The 17,526-nt window shown below is 39.7% G+C and overlaps 4 protein-coding genes across 8 annotated transcripts in view; 2 read left to right on the top strand and 2 right to left on the bottom strand.

Annotated features, from left to right (window-relative positions):
- Positions 1-511: 511 nt before the first annotated feature.
- On the bottom strand, positions 512-7,727 carry LOC135202262 (uncharacterized). 3 transcript variants are annotated; one of them, XM_064231560.1, is made up of 9 exons: positions 7,414-7,727; positions 6,628-6,942; positions 6,230-6,317; positions 5,268-5,403; positions 4,369-4,595; positions 3,616-3,949; positions 3,040-3,227; positions 2,558-2,733; positions 512-1,694 (listed from the first exon to the last, which is right to left on the bottom strand). In XM_064231560.1, the coding sequence occupies exons 1-9, from the start codon at positions 7,441-7,443 to the stop codon at positions 1,467-1,469; spliced, it is 1,722 nt and encodes a 573-aa protein (XP_064087630.1). In that variant the 5' UTR covers positions 7,444-7,727; the 3' UTR covers positions 512-1,466. The 3 variants fall into 3 exon arrangements, with proteins under 3 accessions (XP_064087630.1, XP_064087631.1, XP_064087632.1); XM_064231561.1 differs by having other exon boundaries at positions 6,628-6,936; XM_064231562.1 differs by having other exon boundaries at positions 6,628-6,924; positions 7,414-7,726.
- A 2,262-nt stretch (positions 7,728-9,989) lies between these two features.
- Positions 9,990-13,912, top strand: LOC135202263 (uncharacterized). The gene is made up of 2 exons (XM_064231564.1): positions 9,990-10,783; positions 12,858-13,912. The coding sequence occupies exons 1-2, from the start codon at positions 10,640-10,642 to the stop codon at positions 13,488-13,490; spliced, it is 777 nt and encodes a 258-aa protein (XP_064087634.1). The 5' UTR covers positions 9,990-10,639; the 3' UTR covers positions 13,491-13,912.
- An 819-nt stretch (positions 13,913-14,731) lies between these two features.
- Positions 14,732-17,526, bottom strand: part of LOC135202261 (WD repeat-containing protein 54-like) — a 60,308-nt gene continuing 57,513 nt past the window's right edge. Inside the window, exon 8 of the mRNA XM_064231559.1 lies at positions 14,732-16,758. Within this exon, the coding sequence (XP_064087629.1) occupies positions 16,630-16,758 (129 nt within the window). The 3' untranslated portion in view covers positions 14,732-16,629. The remainder of the gene's footprint in view (positions 16,759-17,526) is intronic.
- The window catches only part of LOC135202260 (putative inorganic phosphate cotransporter), a 71,282-nt gene continuing 70,492 nt past the window's right edge, over positions 16,737-17,526 (top strand). The window contains exons 1-2 of one of the 3 annotated variants that reach the window (XM_064231556.1): positions 16,738-16,904; positions 17,039-17,242. The gene's annotated coding sequence lies outside the window, so the exon portion shown is untranslated. Of the gene's footprint in view, positions 17,243-17,526 lie in introns of all 3 variants that reach the window. The other 2 variants (XM_064231558.1, XM_064231555.1) reach the window with 2 other exon arrangements.

The raw sequence follows: 17,526 nt of genomic DNA, 5'->3' as shown, positions 1-17,526 counted from the left end.
GTCAGAAAGGCTTCTGCAATGACTCAATGTAGTACCAAGACATGGTGAACACTTCTAGTACTAAGATAAGGTGAACACTTCTAGTACCAAGATAAGGTGAACACTTCTAGTACCAAGAGAAGGTGAACACTTCTAGTACCAAGATAAGGTGAACACTTCTAGTACCAAGATAAGGTGAACACTTCTAGTACCAAGATAAGGTGAACACTTCTAGTACAAAGACATGGTGAACAGTTTTAAATTAATAGTTATATCGATATATAGCAGTTTCCTAGGCAGTCTCTTATTTGAACTTTGTCTTTTCTCCAAGTTTTTTTCAATATAAAATCTGAAAAAATATCTGCCCTAGCTTAATTTTTAATATTCGGATAAAGTTAATAAAATTGTGCAAGGTTTGTGGATAAAATTTTACTTAAAATAAAACCAGATCACTCAAGATTAACACACATCCGTCCCTAAAAAAAAAATGATAAAAACCGAGGGGTGATTTAGGATTGAATAATATGCTTCAGTAAATGCAGGTTTTATCTTTTACTGAAACAGATTTACAACAGGCTTTTAATAACACAACAACATCATAGGTTTACATAGATGTATTACACAGTTCTTTCGAGACAGAATCTTATCAGATACTACGTAAATACGCGTTAGTATCTGATATTGGATTTATGTATTTCAGTACCGTCTCTGAACTTTTGCATCGTACCACGGTCATTGACAAGTTTCTCTCGTTTCCTTTATTAACAGACCTTTCAAAGAACTCCAGACACGAATGGCTTCATTAGACCGAGACAACATAAATTAACCGGATTACGTCAGGGGAAACTGTGGAATTGCCACACCAAAGATACAACAGCTTACGCAATCCCAGCGAGTACTGCTATTGCGCATACAGCTGTTAGTACTATATACTCATTGTTGCGAACTCATCAGGAAGCAATAGCTTAATTCGGGCTATAAAAACCTAATTGTAATTCAGGACATTCGTTCCGGTGAGCAGGAAAAAAAGTGTCATAATACAAAGCCTCACTATGCAAATTAAAGGCTGCATGATAAACCCCAAATTACAAAATCCTTTATTGTAACGATGTTCGATACAGTGGGTCTAGACCGAATACTGTAACCAAGAGGAGAGTAGATGTGACAGAACCATTCACTTATCTATTTATTTAATCATATATTTTTACCCCAAGTTACAAAATCCTTATTGTGACAATGTTCGATACAGTTGGACTAGACCGAATACTGTAACCAAGAGGAGAGCAGATGAGAGAACCCATGTTATTTATTTATCTATTTATTTATTAATATATTTTTACCCCAAGTTACAAAATCCTCATCGTTAACAATGTTCGATATACTGGGATTAGACCGAATGCTTGTAACCAAGATGATAATACATGATACAGAGAGAACCCATGTTATTGTAACCAAGATGATAATACATGATACAGAGAGAACCCATGTTATTTATTTAATGTTTCACCTGAACACGCCCCATCAGTAACCCGCAAGGAGTTCATTGCCACAGTAGTCCTTCCCGTAGCAGGCCCAATCGTCAGCACGAGGAAGAAGGAAGTCGTGACGTCACTGATGGTCAGGCTGCTGGTTTCCCAGATTCCGTTGCTCCCCGTCAGGCTGTTTTGGACGACTTCACCACTGTTGTCCTGGTCGTCCACGGGCCGAATGTCCACCTAATAGATAGATAGATATAATAAAAACGTAACTCTTTAATGTAGCTGTAAAAATTGTAAAATTGAATTTATTACAGGATTTAGGCCAAAGGCCAAGCGCTGATACAAAAGATGAATTTTCTTAAAAAGTAAATAAAAGTTTAAAAAAACAAAAAAAAAAAAAAAAAAAAAAAAAAAAAAAAAAAAAAAAAAAAAAAGATCCCGGATGAGCTAAACACCATCAACATGAGTGCCTTTGTAGGCCATCTCAGCAGATGATTTACATAGTACTATACTCTGTTTTTTTCCATCTGTCCATCCGCCTGTGTGTTTTTGTATGGTAACACTGCGTCCCGGGCTTTAAATAGTTACATTCAGCTTACATTCAACGCTTATAATAATAGCCTATTTCGAATATTAACAGTGTAATTCGTATACAGTACATTATTAAAACACTTTTCAGTTGCAAATGTACACCCAGATATCCTTTTATTTACATAACTCTTACACATTGCATAACTATCTAAAACCCGGGACGCAGTGTTACCATACAAAAACACCACCGGCGGATGGACAGATGAAAAAAAGAAGAGTATAGTAGTAGTAGCAGCAGCAGAATAAGTGGGTATTGCCTTTGAAACGGCTCCCCTGCTCTTTCTATTCCTCCTTTGTGTTAAATTTTATAGACCAATACCACATATCTTTCAGAAAAGTCACCCCCCCCCCCCCAGCAAGCAGTAAGTACGGCTCCCCTGCTCTTTCTTTCCACCTTTGTCGGTTTGATTTTATAAACTAATACCATATATCTTTTTATAAAAGCCTCTCCCTATTTTCAATTTCTATTTTCGACAGATCAGCAAACTGAAGGATGCTGGGATACTTACCAGCAGCTCTGGCAGGGCGTCGACTTCTCCCGTTGAATTATTGTCAGCCTCCATATGACGAACGTGAGAAATTACAACGCAAATACTGCCCGTCTCCGGTGCCGCGACTTTCGTGTTGCAATTGAGTACACTCTTCTGACCCGCCTCAAGGACAGTGTAGGTGTATCTGCCTTCCACTTTTTTTGTTTTGTAAGAAATAACGACAATTGAGAGATCAGAGTGATAGCCTAGGCATAATAGTTGCAGCTTGGGTCTAGCTATAAATTGTGCTGTATTAATATCTGATGTAAAGTGGTGTCTTCAATAAGTCACCATATAATACAATATTAACCATAATGAAAAGTAGATTAGCTTTATATGATGGTTGTGCAATATATTTTCGTAGAGAGAGAGAGAGAGAGAGAGAGAGAGAGAGAGAGAGAGAGAGAGAGAGAGAGAGAGAGAGAGAGAAAGCAAACAGTCTAAAAGTGTCTCCAACTTACGGGCGCTTTCCCCGGCGATCCAGTCGGTTCCAATCACCGAGAACTCACAAGGGAGCAGATCAAGGTCGCAAGCCAATAATAGACCAACTTCTCTCTTATGTCTTTGGGTGGGATCCTCTCCCGAGTAAGAGCTGAGGAATATCTCGTCCTCGACGTCGTCGTCTACTGACCCCGAATCAGGCTCGTACCTAAAGGGAGGAAAGTCTCGTACTTAACGTGATTATGTCTCCTGTATGAATAGGACAAGCTTTTTAGCTGTTGCCCTGACAGCTACGTCAGTATTTTTGTTTTTCTGTTTTAACGTTTTTCCATTGTGTAATTCGAAATATAACCTAGGAGGGCAGAAGGAACTTGCGTCTCTGAAAGCTACGTTTTAGACTATTACTGTGGTCGATATCTATGCGGAAATTGTGTATTATTGTGAGGTTACTCGTATCAAGGCCGGCCATTTATCTAACCAAGCTTCAGATGTTCTTGATCCCCCGATATATAGTACTATAGCTCAAAAATACTACTGTTGTTATTGTTGGATGAAGCTAGCAAAAGTAGCACAAGTAACAAGAGTAAACGAATTACTTGACGAGGTAATGCGGTGGCTGTAGACCGATAAGAGCGTCGAACAGTCCTTTGAGATTGGTGAACTCGTCCCTCACTCCTTCTAGAGAGCCCTGTTCGTAACCACCACCAAGGACAGACATTTTTTGTCCGGCGCCTTCCGGTACGAGGCTCTCTCTCAAAATTTGGGAAGGATCGTCCTCCAAGCTCTCCAGGTCTTCTAGTGTCATCAGCAGCTCGCTGAAACCGCTCTCTTGGGACGTGCCATTAGTCCTCTCACTGACTTTGGGAAAGTCGTCCTCCGTGAAGTCCTCCGAGTACCAGTCGGGGTACAACCTTGGTGGCGTTGCTGAAACTAAACGCAATATTGTGGTTAAGACACTTCTGTTGCATTTAAATGTTATTTACTGGCTTAACTTTATTGTTAAAGCAAATTTTTACTTGTTCACTTATGGACGTTAGGTCATTCTGTTCTGTGAAGCTTGCTTTACAGGTTAATTTAGACTAGGTTCATGTTAACAAAACTTATAGAATTGCATTTTAAGGGTCGTAAGTTTTCTCTGGCTCATCTCTCAATCTTTGACAAGACATTTCGAGAACATTAGCCATCAGTCACTACAAGATTAAGTTCATGCTGATTTTGGGATAAAATTATAATAACATCTTTGATATAAAATACAATTAAGTAGTGCTGATCAAACACTGCAACCATCTTCACTTTCATTTCCCTTGAGAGAGAGAGAGAGAGAGAGAGAGAGAGAGAATGCCACTTACCACACAATCCAGGGTACTCCGCAGAGCAGGTAGTACCATGCGGACAGGAGGAGCAAGGATGTCCAGAACGGTACATCTGATAGGATATGATGTTCCCGGCCGGCCCGTAGTCGCAGGTGTAGAGTTGCTTCCACCAGTTTCCTTCCAAGAACATTGTGAATCCACATCCCACCTTATAACTGCTCGACCACATCATCTGCGAATATCGTCCCGTGGCTGTCGAGAACCTTAATACGGTGGAGGAAAGGACACAAAAGAAATTATGCACTTACAAGAGCAAGTTATTAAAAAAAAATAATAGATGCATAAGCTTCCAAGTGAGGAGCTCAAAATGTAAAATTAACGAGTACGTTAGTGACGTAAAAACTAATAAAAAACGCTGTTAAAAAGCTATGATGAACTCATAAGATATGTGGAAAAAGTTATCCTGATTTTCTCAGCAGTCAAAGGTGTTTAGTTCATATTTTTGTTTGCATGCTTTGTTCAAAATTACATTGTTTAAACACATGCATCGTAGGATAACTGGCTTAGTTTGTCAAGTATTTTGGGGAAGTGCATCGCTTAAAATCCATTTAAAATGGTGATAGGAGCAGTGGAAAGCAATTGAAACCTCCTAGAAAATCAGGCAGTGCATTCTCAAAATACATTTGACGCCCTGACTGAGACAGTGCAAGAAAGGACGGCTTACAGTTTCTACAATACACAAAATGATTGACAGATAGGTCTAAAGTTAACGAAATCTCTAGGTCTAGAGTTAACGAAATCAATAGGCTCATCTACAGCCATAGTAGTATTGTTATGATATGTCATTGTTGCGGTTTCTCCATTGTTTTGGAGTGGTTTTCGTTCGCTATTTGTTAATATATTCATTGCTATCCATACATAATCTTTATGCTTACCTGTACGGTTCTATGGCATCCGAACTGAAAAGTTCCACTTCGCTGTACCAAGTGTTGATGACCCCTTCCCAGTCGATGGTCGAGTTGAAGCCTATCTGAGCACGAATACACAAATTCTGACCCACACCAAACCTGGCTGAGATGTTTTAATGTAAAAAACGACCTTCAGAGGAATGTTAACACAGATGATACAGGGTAAATTAAATAAAATCGACATTATTGGCCCGTTATTACAATCGATAAAGGGCGAATGAGATTATCTTCTATTGAAACCAAAACAAACAAATTGTTATCAGGGAAAGTATCCATACCTGACCATTGCCTCTTAATATACCAAATAATAAATTATTCAACAATTCTTTGGCGACTGACTTATTCTAGAAAGGTCCTGTGATAATATATTACCCTTCTGTGATTACAGTAGCATTTAAACTGAAAGCATTTAAACTCAACGTAACGAAATTTGACTAAAAACTTACATCAGCAAACTCCTTCAACTGAACCTTTCGCCTATTTATTACAGAGATTTCTATGCAAATGACCATTTTCAAGATAAGCTCAGCTTCTAAGAAAAGCTCCATATTGACGAACAAGGGGGACCAGTGATGAATTAAGTGAGCCCAGCTAACAGGAACGTAAGTGTTTGCAACCTGGTTTTCAAATTTGCATCTAATGAAAAAACTTTTTTCCTCTCTTTTACTGAAAAAAATACACTTTAAAGGCCAATTTACAATAAATACATATGTAATATATGTAATTTATGTACTGACTCAATAAAATTATTTTATTTTTTTATATCTCAACATACTTGAATTTGTAATAAACCAAATGAAGTATCACTTCCTTTTAGCCCCGAGAACTAAGCAAATTGTGCTTGTAATACTATTAAAACAGTAAAATGTATATTTTCTCTAATAAAGAGAGAGAGAGAGAGAGAGAGAGAGAGAGAGAGCTATACTTACACACACGGCGGCAGTCTGGACAATCGTGCTCGAAGAGGCATTGATCGGCGTGAGACTGGGCTAACTGCGCCAGTTCGAAGTCCCATTCCTGGAAAGATTCACGCAGATGAATAGAGATTCTTCGTGGAGATTCCATCAGAGCGTTTAATTACTTCATTCATCATTTATATACTAAAAATAATTTCAGAACGGCTCCTATGACGCTGTGAAACAGTAAGAAGGCTAGACTATTTAAATTTCAATAAAGAAAACTAGCCTGTCCCAAGAAAACATTTTATACGTTGGTTGATACATACACTGAAGCCACAGGAAAAAATAAGAGGATGTACCAAGCACTTTCGTGTCATAAATACATCCCAAGGTTAAAAAAGGGGAAATCTAACAAAATTAAAACCTACCAAAAGCCTCATATTAGCTGCTTGCGGCTGTGGACCATCAGCCCCAAAGGTCTCCATGCCCACAGCCACCTTAGACCTATAACGGTTATGCAGACTGACGATGCGTTCAACATCCCTGGTGCCGACGCCCCTGTAAGCCACATTACTGCCACAGGTTCGGCCTAGACCTTTGTGCCTGCACATGGTGTGAAGGGAAGTGAATCGGCAGTAAGGGGACAACGCTGATGTCATGGTGAAGCTCTCCAACAACGTCGTGAAAAGCAGCAGCATCAGTGACCTTTTCTTGGTTAGCGTCATCTGTAAAGGGAACTCGGTCTAGCCATTATAAGTTATTCACTTGTACGAGTATTAGTCCCTAGCGATCATTCACGAGTAGGCTTAGTACTGAAAAAGCCTTTGTTCTACTTAGGTTATTTGTTGAATCGGTAAAGGGAACTGGGTCTATCCATTATAAGTTACTCACATGTATTTTAGTCCCTTGCAGGCATTCAAGAGTAGGCCTAGTACTGGAAAGCTTTTGTTTACTTAGGTTATTTGTTAAATCTAGAGAACATCATGCTATTCAGACACATTGAGGAACACTAAAAAGTTTCACTAAACCTACAAGTCCTCAGTATATACTTAGTTAAAATCTCTGTAACGTTGATAAGTTGTTTATCAATCTAGCAATATCTTCCTGTAGTGACGTTAGCTATTGACGAGCAAACACGAAATGAGGTAAATTTACTTTAGAGAATAAAAGCAATCCCAAAAAAGCAACGTAAAGAAACAAACATGATTACTTACCTCGATAGTACTATCAATGTACAACCACATCGCACGGATAGGGTAGCTGTAGAAGCAACTCGAGTTCGACGACGATGTAACAAATATTTGGTTTTACAAATAAAAGTATGGAACTGTCTTGCCAGCTAGCCAACAATTTTTTTTACTGCTGGTTCCATAGCGTTTATAGAGTAATAACAAAGACAGTCGAGGTAGACAAGCAGATAAAATTCACGTTCACCCTTAAACCAGATTCAGACTACGAATTCACCATTCACTGAGTCAAGCAGTTTATTCTGTCTCTTTTCTGACAAGGAGTCGTAGCTCAGCACGAAACTGTCCAAAGAAAGTGTCACACAGCGTTTTCGAAAGAGATTATTGTTAACAACTGGTTTCGAGTTTCCGAAGTCATTTATAAAGTCGTTCGTGGTTGTTTAATGGTATGGTGGTGCGCTCTCTTTCTCAATGTTTAGAACCATTTGAATTTTTCACGTTTTGGCTTGATGGACCCCCCTAAAAAATGTTTAAATATATACAATTTCTCTTCCTCCTTTTACCATTTCATTTCATCATTATCTCTTAGTTAGATATCATATAATTTTTTTTTACCAAACACTTCCCTGATAAGTTCTTGAAATGGGAGAAGTGTTTATTTATACTTCGAAGTCTCATACGCTGGTCATCTTTGACCTTTGCTGCTGTGACGTCCGTTTGACATATAAAAACACCATGTCATATTATAGGCGCGGAGGCTTCTTTCCCGATGTGCTCCGTAAGGAAGCAGTGCCGTCATCGCATCTCATGCGGTGCACTGTAGGCATTACTTAAAGGTTCTTTGCAGCGTGCCTAATGTCGCTAGCTACAAGACCTTTCGTTCCTTTTACTGTATCTCCGTTCGCATTCTCGTTCTTTCATCTTACTTTCCCTCCTCTCCTAACAGTTGATTCATAGTGCAACTGCTTTTAGGTTTTCCTCCTGTTATTACACCTTTCAAACCATTTACTGCCAATTTCCGTTTCAGTGCTGAATGACCTCATAGGTTCCAGTGCTTGGCCTTTGGACTAAATTCTATATTCAATTCAGTGGATTAAATAGTATTTAATTAATGGAGCAAATGCTCCATACTAATTTGAAGAAGGATTATATAAATGGTAATTTTCATAATTTCCAAAATTTATTCTGTAGCATAAAAACATGGAATAAAATGCAGACATTGATATGAAATGGAATTTGACATCAAGGCTAAAAAGTATATATGTATTATACATAAATATATACACATATTTACATATTAATTATGAAGATGGAAAGAAATAATATAAAAAGTAGCTCATTTCACCCTTACAATAGAATGACGGAAAATTAAAAATAAATCAGCGTTAAGACGTAATGATCACGCCAGAGAAGGAGCAATGGGCTTCAGGTGACGACAGCTACAAAGCCAAGTAGATTTTGGCATTCAGTATCAGCTTCTTGATCAAAACCTTAAAGATCACTAACGACAAACTACGAGTCACCGACTGCCTTCGACGTCGTCTCAGAACTCGCGGTTCTCTGCCTTTTCCTTTGTCTCGGGACGCTCCACTTTCCCCTGAGCGTATTCCATGATTCAGGGACCTTGTTTTCCGAGAGCTGATGGCCGTCGATAGCCCTCCTGTTTCCCTACTTCCTTCCGCTGAAGGAGGGACGGAAGAAGACCCATTCAACTTCGAAGGACCTGCGCAGAGATCGAAGTCACCGAATGTATTCTGAGATTGCAGGGAGTTGCACTGAACGGATGCTGCATCTCTGGCGTCGATACTTCTGGATGTCACTTTGTTTCCACAAGCATCATGACTACGCTCAGCCGAAGAAAGGCTCCCCATGTTAGAGAAACATGACGTCAGCAAGAGAGATAACGCTACAAGCTCTCCCGGGGTCATCGTATCTGCGAGAAATTGAAAACCAGCCATGACAGATATTTAAAACCAGTCTTGACACAAGACACAATACTGTCTGAGCAGGACTTCTGTGAGAGATTTTAACTGCTCAGCGGATGCCAGGCGAGGGTAAGTATAGTCGAATTTTTAAGTTATGACTAATAATCACCCCTTCGAGACGCTCACTTGCAGGATTTATATAGAATGGAAGTAGTGGAATAGGCCTAGCGTAGCCATCAAATAATCTTAAAGCAGTTCGTAATACATTTTCAGTGTATGGGAGCATCAGACATTTATAGAAGTAAAGAGGAATATAAACAAAATGGGCCTTACCAATAGCTTCAATTAACAAGAAGGAAAAAGGCGATCTGAACCGGAACCTTAGCCAGTTGGCTCACGGGCCACTAAGGTTAGTATATTACCTTGCACTCTTAGACTAATCTTTATCTTGTCGTTTGTCAAAGTAAGTAAACACTAGATTAGCAGCTGTCACTTCAAGCATAAAATGTAACGTTCCTTGTTTTTATTGTAATGGGCTATTTTCATACGTAATCAGCTTGTTTGAAATATTCAGCGTATGGAGAGAAAAGCAGAATAGGCGAAAAGGCAAGAGAGACTATCCGACAAGGCTTCTGTAAATATATTATGCATTTATACAGACGTCATTTGAGAGAGAAAGAAAAAAAAAAGGAAAAATCCTGCCTGTTCATGTGTGTCATGAACTCAGATGGGTCCAAGGTGATGCACTTATTATTATTTTTCCATCTCATGTCCGACCAATGAGCCAACAGCCCACGTCATCATCGTACTTTTCAAATCGATCAATATTTCGTTTCACGCTGTAGAAAAGACATCAAGATCATTGCGAAGATGATTGTTGTTATGCTCTTGCATAGTTTCAAGTGCCTAATGGTGCATTATATTATGATTAACGATCTCACAATGAATGAAATCTATCTCCACGGGGCACTGGATGGAGGGGAGCTGTTGTAGGGGTCTTGTCCTAGGTAAGGATCATCTGGGGGAAAAGTGGAATATTTCAGGGAAATTCCTTCATCAAGATTCTGATCATTTGAAAAAAAAATCTACCCCCACGGGATGCACGGAATGATATGTTTAGTGTTAAATATCATAAAACATTGTAAACATATGAATGAACATTCAGGTAGATCTGAAAAACAAAACTTAATGTGAATTGTCAGCTACCGTTTTTAAGGGCACGTTTAGGGAATTTCGTTCTGATCTCGGGGAAGTACCCGCCGACTGCTAAGGAATTTCTCGGAAGGAGGTGACAGTCTGACAGATTCTGGATCAGTTTTGCTACAGAAATGGCGAGTACTGAACGCTGGAATCGCGACGATCTGTACAAGTTGTTAGTGTGGCCGCTCTTGTCAGTGGCGGTGATCTTTTTAACCGTATCAATTGGTGCTATAGCCATCATGGGTTACGACGCCTTCAAGATCTGTAGGAAGGTAGGTCTTGGTCTCTGGTGTTTTATATTTTATTTGAATTATCATAGTTGACGAGGACTGGGAAGGACGCTTTCAGAGGGAGGTAGATCTCGGTAATAACCCCACGTCTGGTATTTCTTTGGAAATTACAGTTTCCTATGGTATTTGGATTGCATGTTATAATTAACCCCCAGGGGCTATAGTAGATTAACATCAACCGTGCATCTGATATCCAGGCCAGTCCCTTACGACGCCCCTGATTGGCTGTTGATAAGCCAATCGCAGGGCTGGAAACTCTCAGTCTGTCAAGAGAGTTCACATAGGCAGGATGTATGTTCTACCTCTCTTCAGGGATACTTTTGAAGGACTTATCTCTAAAGAGAGATGGAACATACATCCTGCCTATGTGAACTCACGGGAGAGACTGGGAGTTTCCAGCTCTGTGATCGGCTTATCAACAGCCAATCAGGAGCGTCGTAAGGGACTGGCCTAGACATCGGATGTGAATCTACTATAGTACTAGACACGGCGAAATAGTACATTTGACGTCCCAATTCCTAGTGGCTGCCTTATTCGCTAGAACGTTCCTAGAATTACCCCTTTAAATATATAACTGATTCACTTAAGGTAGATTCTCGGATGAGCCTTATTCTTACGAGACGTTTGTTTGGTGGCCGCTGATTGGCTGGTACCGGGAGGTAGGCAGCTCCCAGCCAATCAGCGGCCGCCAAACTAACGTCTCGTAGGCATAGGGATCAGCCAAGAATCTACCTTAAGTGAACCAGTTATAGTATATTTACAAGACCTTTTGTGGTGACGAGTTAGGGATAGATACAACGCCCTAATTTCCCGCGAAGTCCTGAATAACCTCATAAGACCCAGTGCTTGGCCTTTGGCCTAAAATGCTATATTCTATTCTGTTCACAAGTAACAACTCGGTAACCATTGATGTTCCCAGTTTTTACTCCTCTCTCTTGAAATCATATAGGCCAATTTTATCCGTACCATTTTCCCTTATAAATTCCAAGTTCATCTCAGCTGCAAGCTTTCCTCAAGTGCCGGCAGTGCACCTCATGCAGTGCACTGTAGGCATTACTTAAGGACCTTTGCAGCGTTACTTCGGCCCCAAGCTGCAACCAGTGTCGTTCCTTTTACTGTACGTCCTTTCATATTCTCTTTCTTCCATCTTACTTTCCACCCTTTCCTCACAATTGATTCATGGTGTAGCTGCTTTGAGGTTTAACTCCTGTTACACCTTTCAAACCTTTTGCTGTCTATTCCCGTTTCAGGCCAGAATGACCTCATATGCCCCAGTGCTTGGCATTTGTCCTAGATTCGATGTTCAGTTTAATTCTGAGCGTTCATTCGTGAAAAATGTTGAAAGCATGACAGCGAAAATTGAACCTAAGGAATGTTATCTTTTTATTGATACCAGTATCAAGAATCTTATCAAACAATAATAAGCTAAGTATATCTTAATTTAACCAGACCATTGAGCTGATCAACAGCTCTCCTATGACTGGCCCGAAGGATTAGATATTTTTTACGTGGCTAGGAACCAATTGGTCACCTAGCAACGGGACCTACAGCTTATTGTGGGATCCGAACCACATCGAGATAATGCAGACAGTATTGGACTTTTTAAAAACCGCTCGCTATTGGCGGCTGGTGATAAAGTCGCAGAAAAAAATCGCATTAATTTACAGATTTTTTCGGTAATCCTCAATGGGTTGTACCAATAACGCCGCAGAGGTGGATACTACATACAGGGTTAAAACCCGTGGGGGGGGGGGGGGGCACTATATAAGAAAGATTGTGACTTTTTTCCTTTGGGACTTTGTTTTTCTTCCTGTTATATTTTTAATTGGATTCCAGCCAGTACCTGGACTAGCAGCTACCCTCATCTCTGCTGATACAGGAGGTAAACAATGAAAAATTTTTAGGCTAAAAGAAAAGCACAGATTGTCAAAGAACCCTCCAGATAATCCTAGTCACTGACATACTTTGCTGATAAGAATAATTGTTAGTAACAGAATTTAAAAGACCATGAGACTCATTGCAGTAGAAAGTGACTTGTTTTTTAATTCTTTTTCAGATCAAACTCTCGATGTTTCTTCCTGGTGTCAGAAGAGGGAAATTCAAGGTGAATGAAGATCCACCTGTCAAGAAGAGGCCTCAAGTGTCCTCAGAGGAAGGTGAAATAGCAACTGTCACAGTTGCTGAAATCGTCAACACCGACTGTTACAGCAGCAGCTCCCAAGAAACTTACTACAATCTCTCTGACTCTCCACTCTCGAAGAGATCCTCTCGGATTAGTTTACCTAGTAGCGAGCTCTCTGCAGTCTCGGGCCGCTTGAAGGAGGACACTAGACCCAGCGATGACTATCAGCATTTGGTTATCATCGAACGCACAGATTCCGAGGAGGCTGGCTCGAGTTCCTACTCAGGTTGTTCCGACCCTTCAATGTCTAGTTATTCGAGCTCAGTGGACACTACGCCCTCAAACGAAGGCCTCCCTACGCCCACAGGTGTTCAGGAAATCAACCATTCCGTTACAGATACTGAGACCTCGCCAGACTATGTTGGTTATGATCAAACCAATAGAATCACCTCTTCAGTAGAGCCGAATTCGACAACTACCTTTCCTTGTATCTTACCAACTCTTTCAGATCGAGATAACACTGACTCAGTAATGAGAAGTGAAATACGTATACACAGCCATCCTTAGATCAATTTGAGATGATCAGGATGGTCAGGTACTCAGAGACACCTACTACGTACACACCCAGTCATGCCATGTCCTGCAGATGGTTCCCTGTCCATGGGAAAGGTCTCAAACAGTATAAGTCACAATTTTAGTCGGATAGAGATACCATTATCGGTTGTACCAACAGGAGATTGTCCTAGACTAAAGAAATCTGCCAGTGTATTCACCAAAGAACATCTGTTGACTGGGGTACTTAGTGAAAATAAGGGTCTTAACAGTGGTATGTTAGTATTGCGCATACAGCGAGAATTCTTGGTCTCTCGCAAGCTCTGACTAATGAGATTTTTAACAGTTTCCTGTCGATGGCTATTGGAAAATGGAAAACGAAATTTAACCTGTGATTTTAGTAATGTATGTAAATGAATACGTAATTTTTAAGGTAACTTTTTGGCTTTCACTCATACCCATTTTTTAAATTTCTGAATAGTTTTATAATCAAAACATTTTGTATGGGAAATGGGCGATTTAGATTAATTGCAATTGGCACAGAGAAAAATAGGGACACGATAACTATGCACAGTTTCATTTCAACTACTGTAAATAGAGATGACCTCGTGAAATATCTACCTGACTGAAGGATCTGAACCAGTAACAGCTGGATTAGGGTACCTTAATATTAAAGGGTTTTCTCACTATGTATAAGCCATTAACATGAAATTCCACGTATATTCCTATCAATTTCCCCGTAAATGGTTAGTGCCGGCAGTGCACTTCATGCGGTGCACTGTAGGCATAACTTAAGGTTTTCGCAGCGTGCCTTTCGGCCCGTAGCTCCAACCCCTTCCGTTCCTTTTACTGTACCTCCTTTCATATTCTCTTCCATCTTACTTTCCTCAGAGTTGATGCTTTGAGGTTTTCCTCCTGTTGCACCTTTCAAACCTTTTACTGTCAATTTCCGTTGCAACTATGAGTTGACCTCATAGGTCCCAGTGCTTGGCCTTTGGCCTGAATTTCATATCCTATCCATATTCTACCTTATGGAAGTGAATGGTCTGAAAGAGTGATCAGAAAGAATGACCCTCGAGTTTGCGACTCCAGTACTACGCAACGCCAGTGGAATTATGGAGTCTGGCGTGTAATGGAAAAAAAAAGCTGAGAACAATTAACATCAGAAGAAGCACAATATTTAGTAGATAAGTACTCTTGAATCTGTGAACTGATGGTTTAGGAGAAAAATACACTTTTTAAGTTGCATTTAATTTATTAGTTCCAATGAAATGATTTTGAGGATAATCGTGCATATTACAATGCAAGAAATACATAAAACAATAGTAGATAGGTATTCCTGAATCCATGAACTGGTTTAGGCAAAAAATACACACTTTTCAAGTTGCATTTGATTTATTAGTTCTAATGAAAAGATTTTTAGTTTGATAATTATTACAATACAAGAAATATACGTAAATTCTCAAATAGTAGATGACCTCAGGTCAGGGAGTCTATACTGAAACTGCCGTTGAAATAAAGTACTTTGGTGCTAAGGTTATTTTAGAAATGGCTAAAATTCCAACTAATTATAGGAACTTTTCCATTACAATCATGAGCTTGGTGAACAGTATAACAATCTTATCACAAAATACCTTTCGAGGGAAAATATCTGTAAAGGAATATAATTATCACTTTTTCTGATACGACTTAACAAATCAGGATGAGAATTATACCTTTTACCTGGAATTGGAACAAATTCTTAGAATTTTTGATGATCCAGAGACAAATTCTTATAATTACCTGACAGACGAAACTTTGCACCCCCCAATAAAATAAAGAAAGAAAGAGGAGTTCCAGGCAAGAATGTTCAGTAATAAAAACCCACAGGTATTGAATGCTTAAAATTTATTGAATAATCAAATCAATAAACAATTCCATGTTTTTCAGACTCTGATATTTGACCAGATGGGATTTATATATGTGTTATAGACAAAGTGGTGTTAAAAAAAATATGCCCCAGACAAATTTTCCTATTGAATTAGGAAGATGCTATGCTATACCACTGAATCTGTGTATTACCGACTTGGTGGTTATGGGATAGTCGGTGACCGTTATATGGCAATAGTTTACAAGCTCCGTCAGTGGACCTTATGCGGTGCACTGTAGGCATTACTTAAGGTTTTTTGAAGCGTGCCTTCGGCCCCTAGATTCAATTAATTTTCTACTTTCTTTCATCTTACTTTCCATATTGCAACTGCGAAGTTTTCCTCCTGTTACACCTTTCAAACCTTTTACTGTCAATTTCCATTTCAGCGCTGAATGACCTCAAAGATCCCAGTGCTTGAAGTTTGGCCTAAATTATACAATCAACTCAATAGTTTACACAAAGCAAGAAAGTTGAAAGTTTACATTTAAAGACTTAGCTAAGGCATTGGTGGTCAGCGGGAAGTATAAAGGTTATGAGACGTGGACATCTCTTTTAAGATTAGGTTTTGTTATTCTGGACGGATATTACTCTCTTTCTCTCTGAGTTTTTCGTATCAATCTGGATAGATATGTTTACACACGCTCTCTTTCTCTCTCTCTGAGCTTTCTCTTCAATCTGGATAGATAGTTGTTTACACACACACACACACTCTCTCTCTCTCTCTCTCTGTGAGGGTTCTGCATCAATCTGAATAGATATGTTTACACACACACACATTTTCTCTCTCTGTGGGTGTTCTGCATCAGTGTGGATAGATATGTTTACTCTCTCTCTCTCTCAAACAATTACCGTAAAGCATCGGAGAATACATAAACAAGTTTTCCATTTAACGTAGTAACTGTCAGACAAGTATTTACCTTAATAAAATCAATTGTAATAATGTCATGAATGAACGAGCATCAAAAACACAACCAAAGCTGAATGACCTCATCTCATGGTCCCAGCGCTTGGCATTTGGCTTAAATCTCATCATATTCCTGCATTATCCTATACCAAAAACGCAGTCAGTACACAACAAAATAAAGTTAAATTACATCTCTCAAGGACTAGGAATTAAAAAGACCAAGTTGAAATCCAGTATCGCGTTAAGGCAACTTGACCGATTCACCACAAAGTTTAATGTCGCGATAAAACAAAACACAAAATCAACGCTGTATAAGAACGAGAACAGGTTACTTGAGGAAATCACATAGCATAGCACAATATTTCTCTCCTGTCGTAGGCAGCCGTCACGTAACCCGCTCCCTGGGCATCTGAGAAAGCGGCTCCGCAGACAGCCGCGTTCTCCTCCGTCGAGCAGTACTTGTGTTCTATCTGAGGGACGGAGAAGAAGAAGAACTGAAGAAGTCTCGGACTGCCAATGTTGCCAACTGTAGGGTAATTGCCCTACGCATAGGGTAATTTGGGCAAAATCTTGGACGGCAGGGCAATATTTTCAAGTGTAGGGTAATTGTAACAAGGTAAGTTTAGATCAATATGCTTATTAGTAATCGCTATATTGCATATAAACACAATCTAAAGATTTATTTATTATCATAGCCGCAAAATGTTGGGTCATTTGCAGTTGTGTAGGGTAATTTCTCGTCTTCCGTAGGGGCCGTAGGGTTAGAGGGGTTGGCATCACTGTCGGCAGTGAACTGTGAGTGAGCGTTGCTGAGCTGATGAGCACCATCAAGCTGCCCGCCCGCCAAGCTAGTTCTTGTCTGCTGTGCAAGTGTTGTTTGAAATTTTGGCTTATCTACGCGTCGCCTACTCCTAGGTGCTATAAAGTACTATGCACCGCATGGTTTGGTAAAATGTAAAGTATACGTGTTGTTTGAAATTCGACCATGTGAGTATATATAGACCAAGGCCAATAGAGTATTGGCCTTGATATAGACTGTTTTTGGCTTATTATCTACGCGTAGCCTACTTAGACCAAGGCGCTATAGTACTATGCACAGCACGGTAGTACGTAAATGAGAAACCGGGCGAAAACGGGAGAAAACGTGCGAAACCGAGGCGAAACCGGCCGGAAAATAAACACAGGATAATAATATTGTTATAAATATCTCATCCAAACATATTAAATACAGTATATGG

The sequence above is a fragment of the Macrobrachium nipponense genome, chromosome 30 (assembly GCF_015104395.2).
Source record: "Macrobrachium nipponense isolate FS-2020 chromosome 30, ASM1510439v2, whole genome shotgun sequence".
In the NCBI taxonomy this organism is placed as follows: domain Eukaryota; kingdom Metazoa; phylum Arthropoda; class Malacostraca; order Decapoda; family Palaemonidae; genus Macrobrachium; species Macrobrachium nipponense.
Note: the sequence above shows the minus strand (reverse complement) of the source record. Positions and strands in the feature narration are given on the sequence as shown.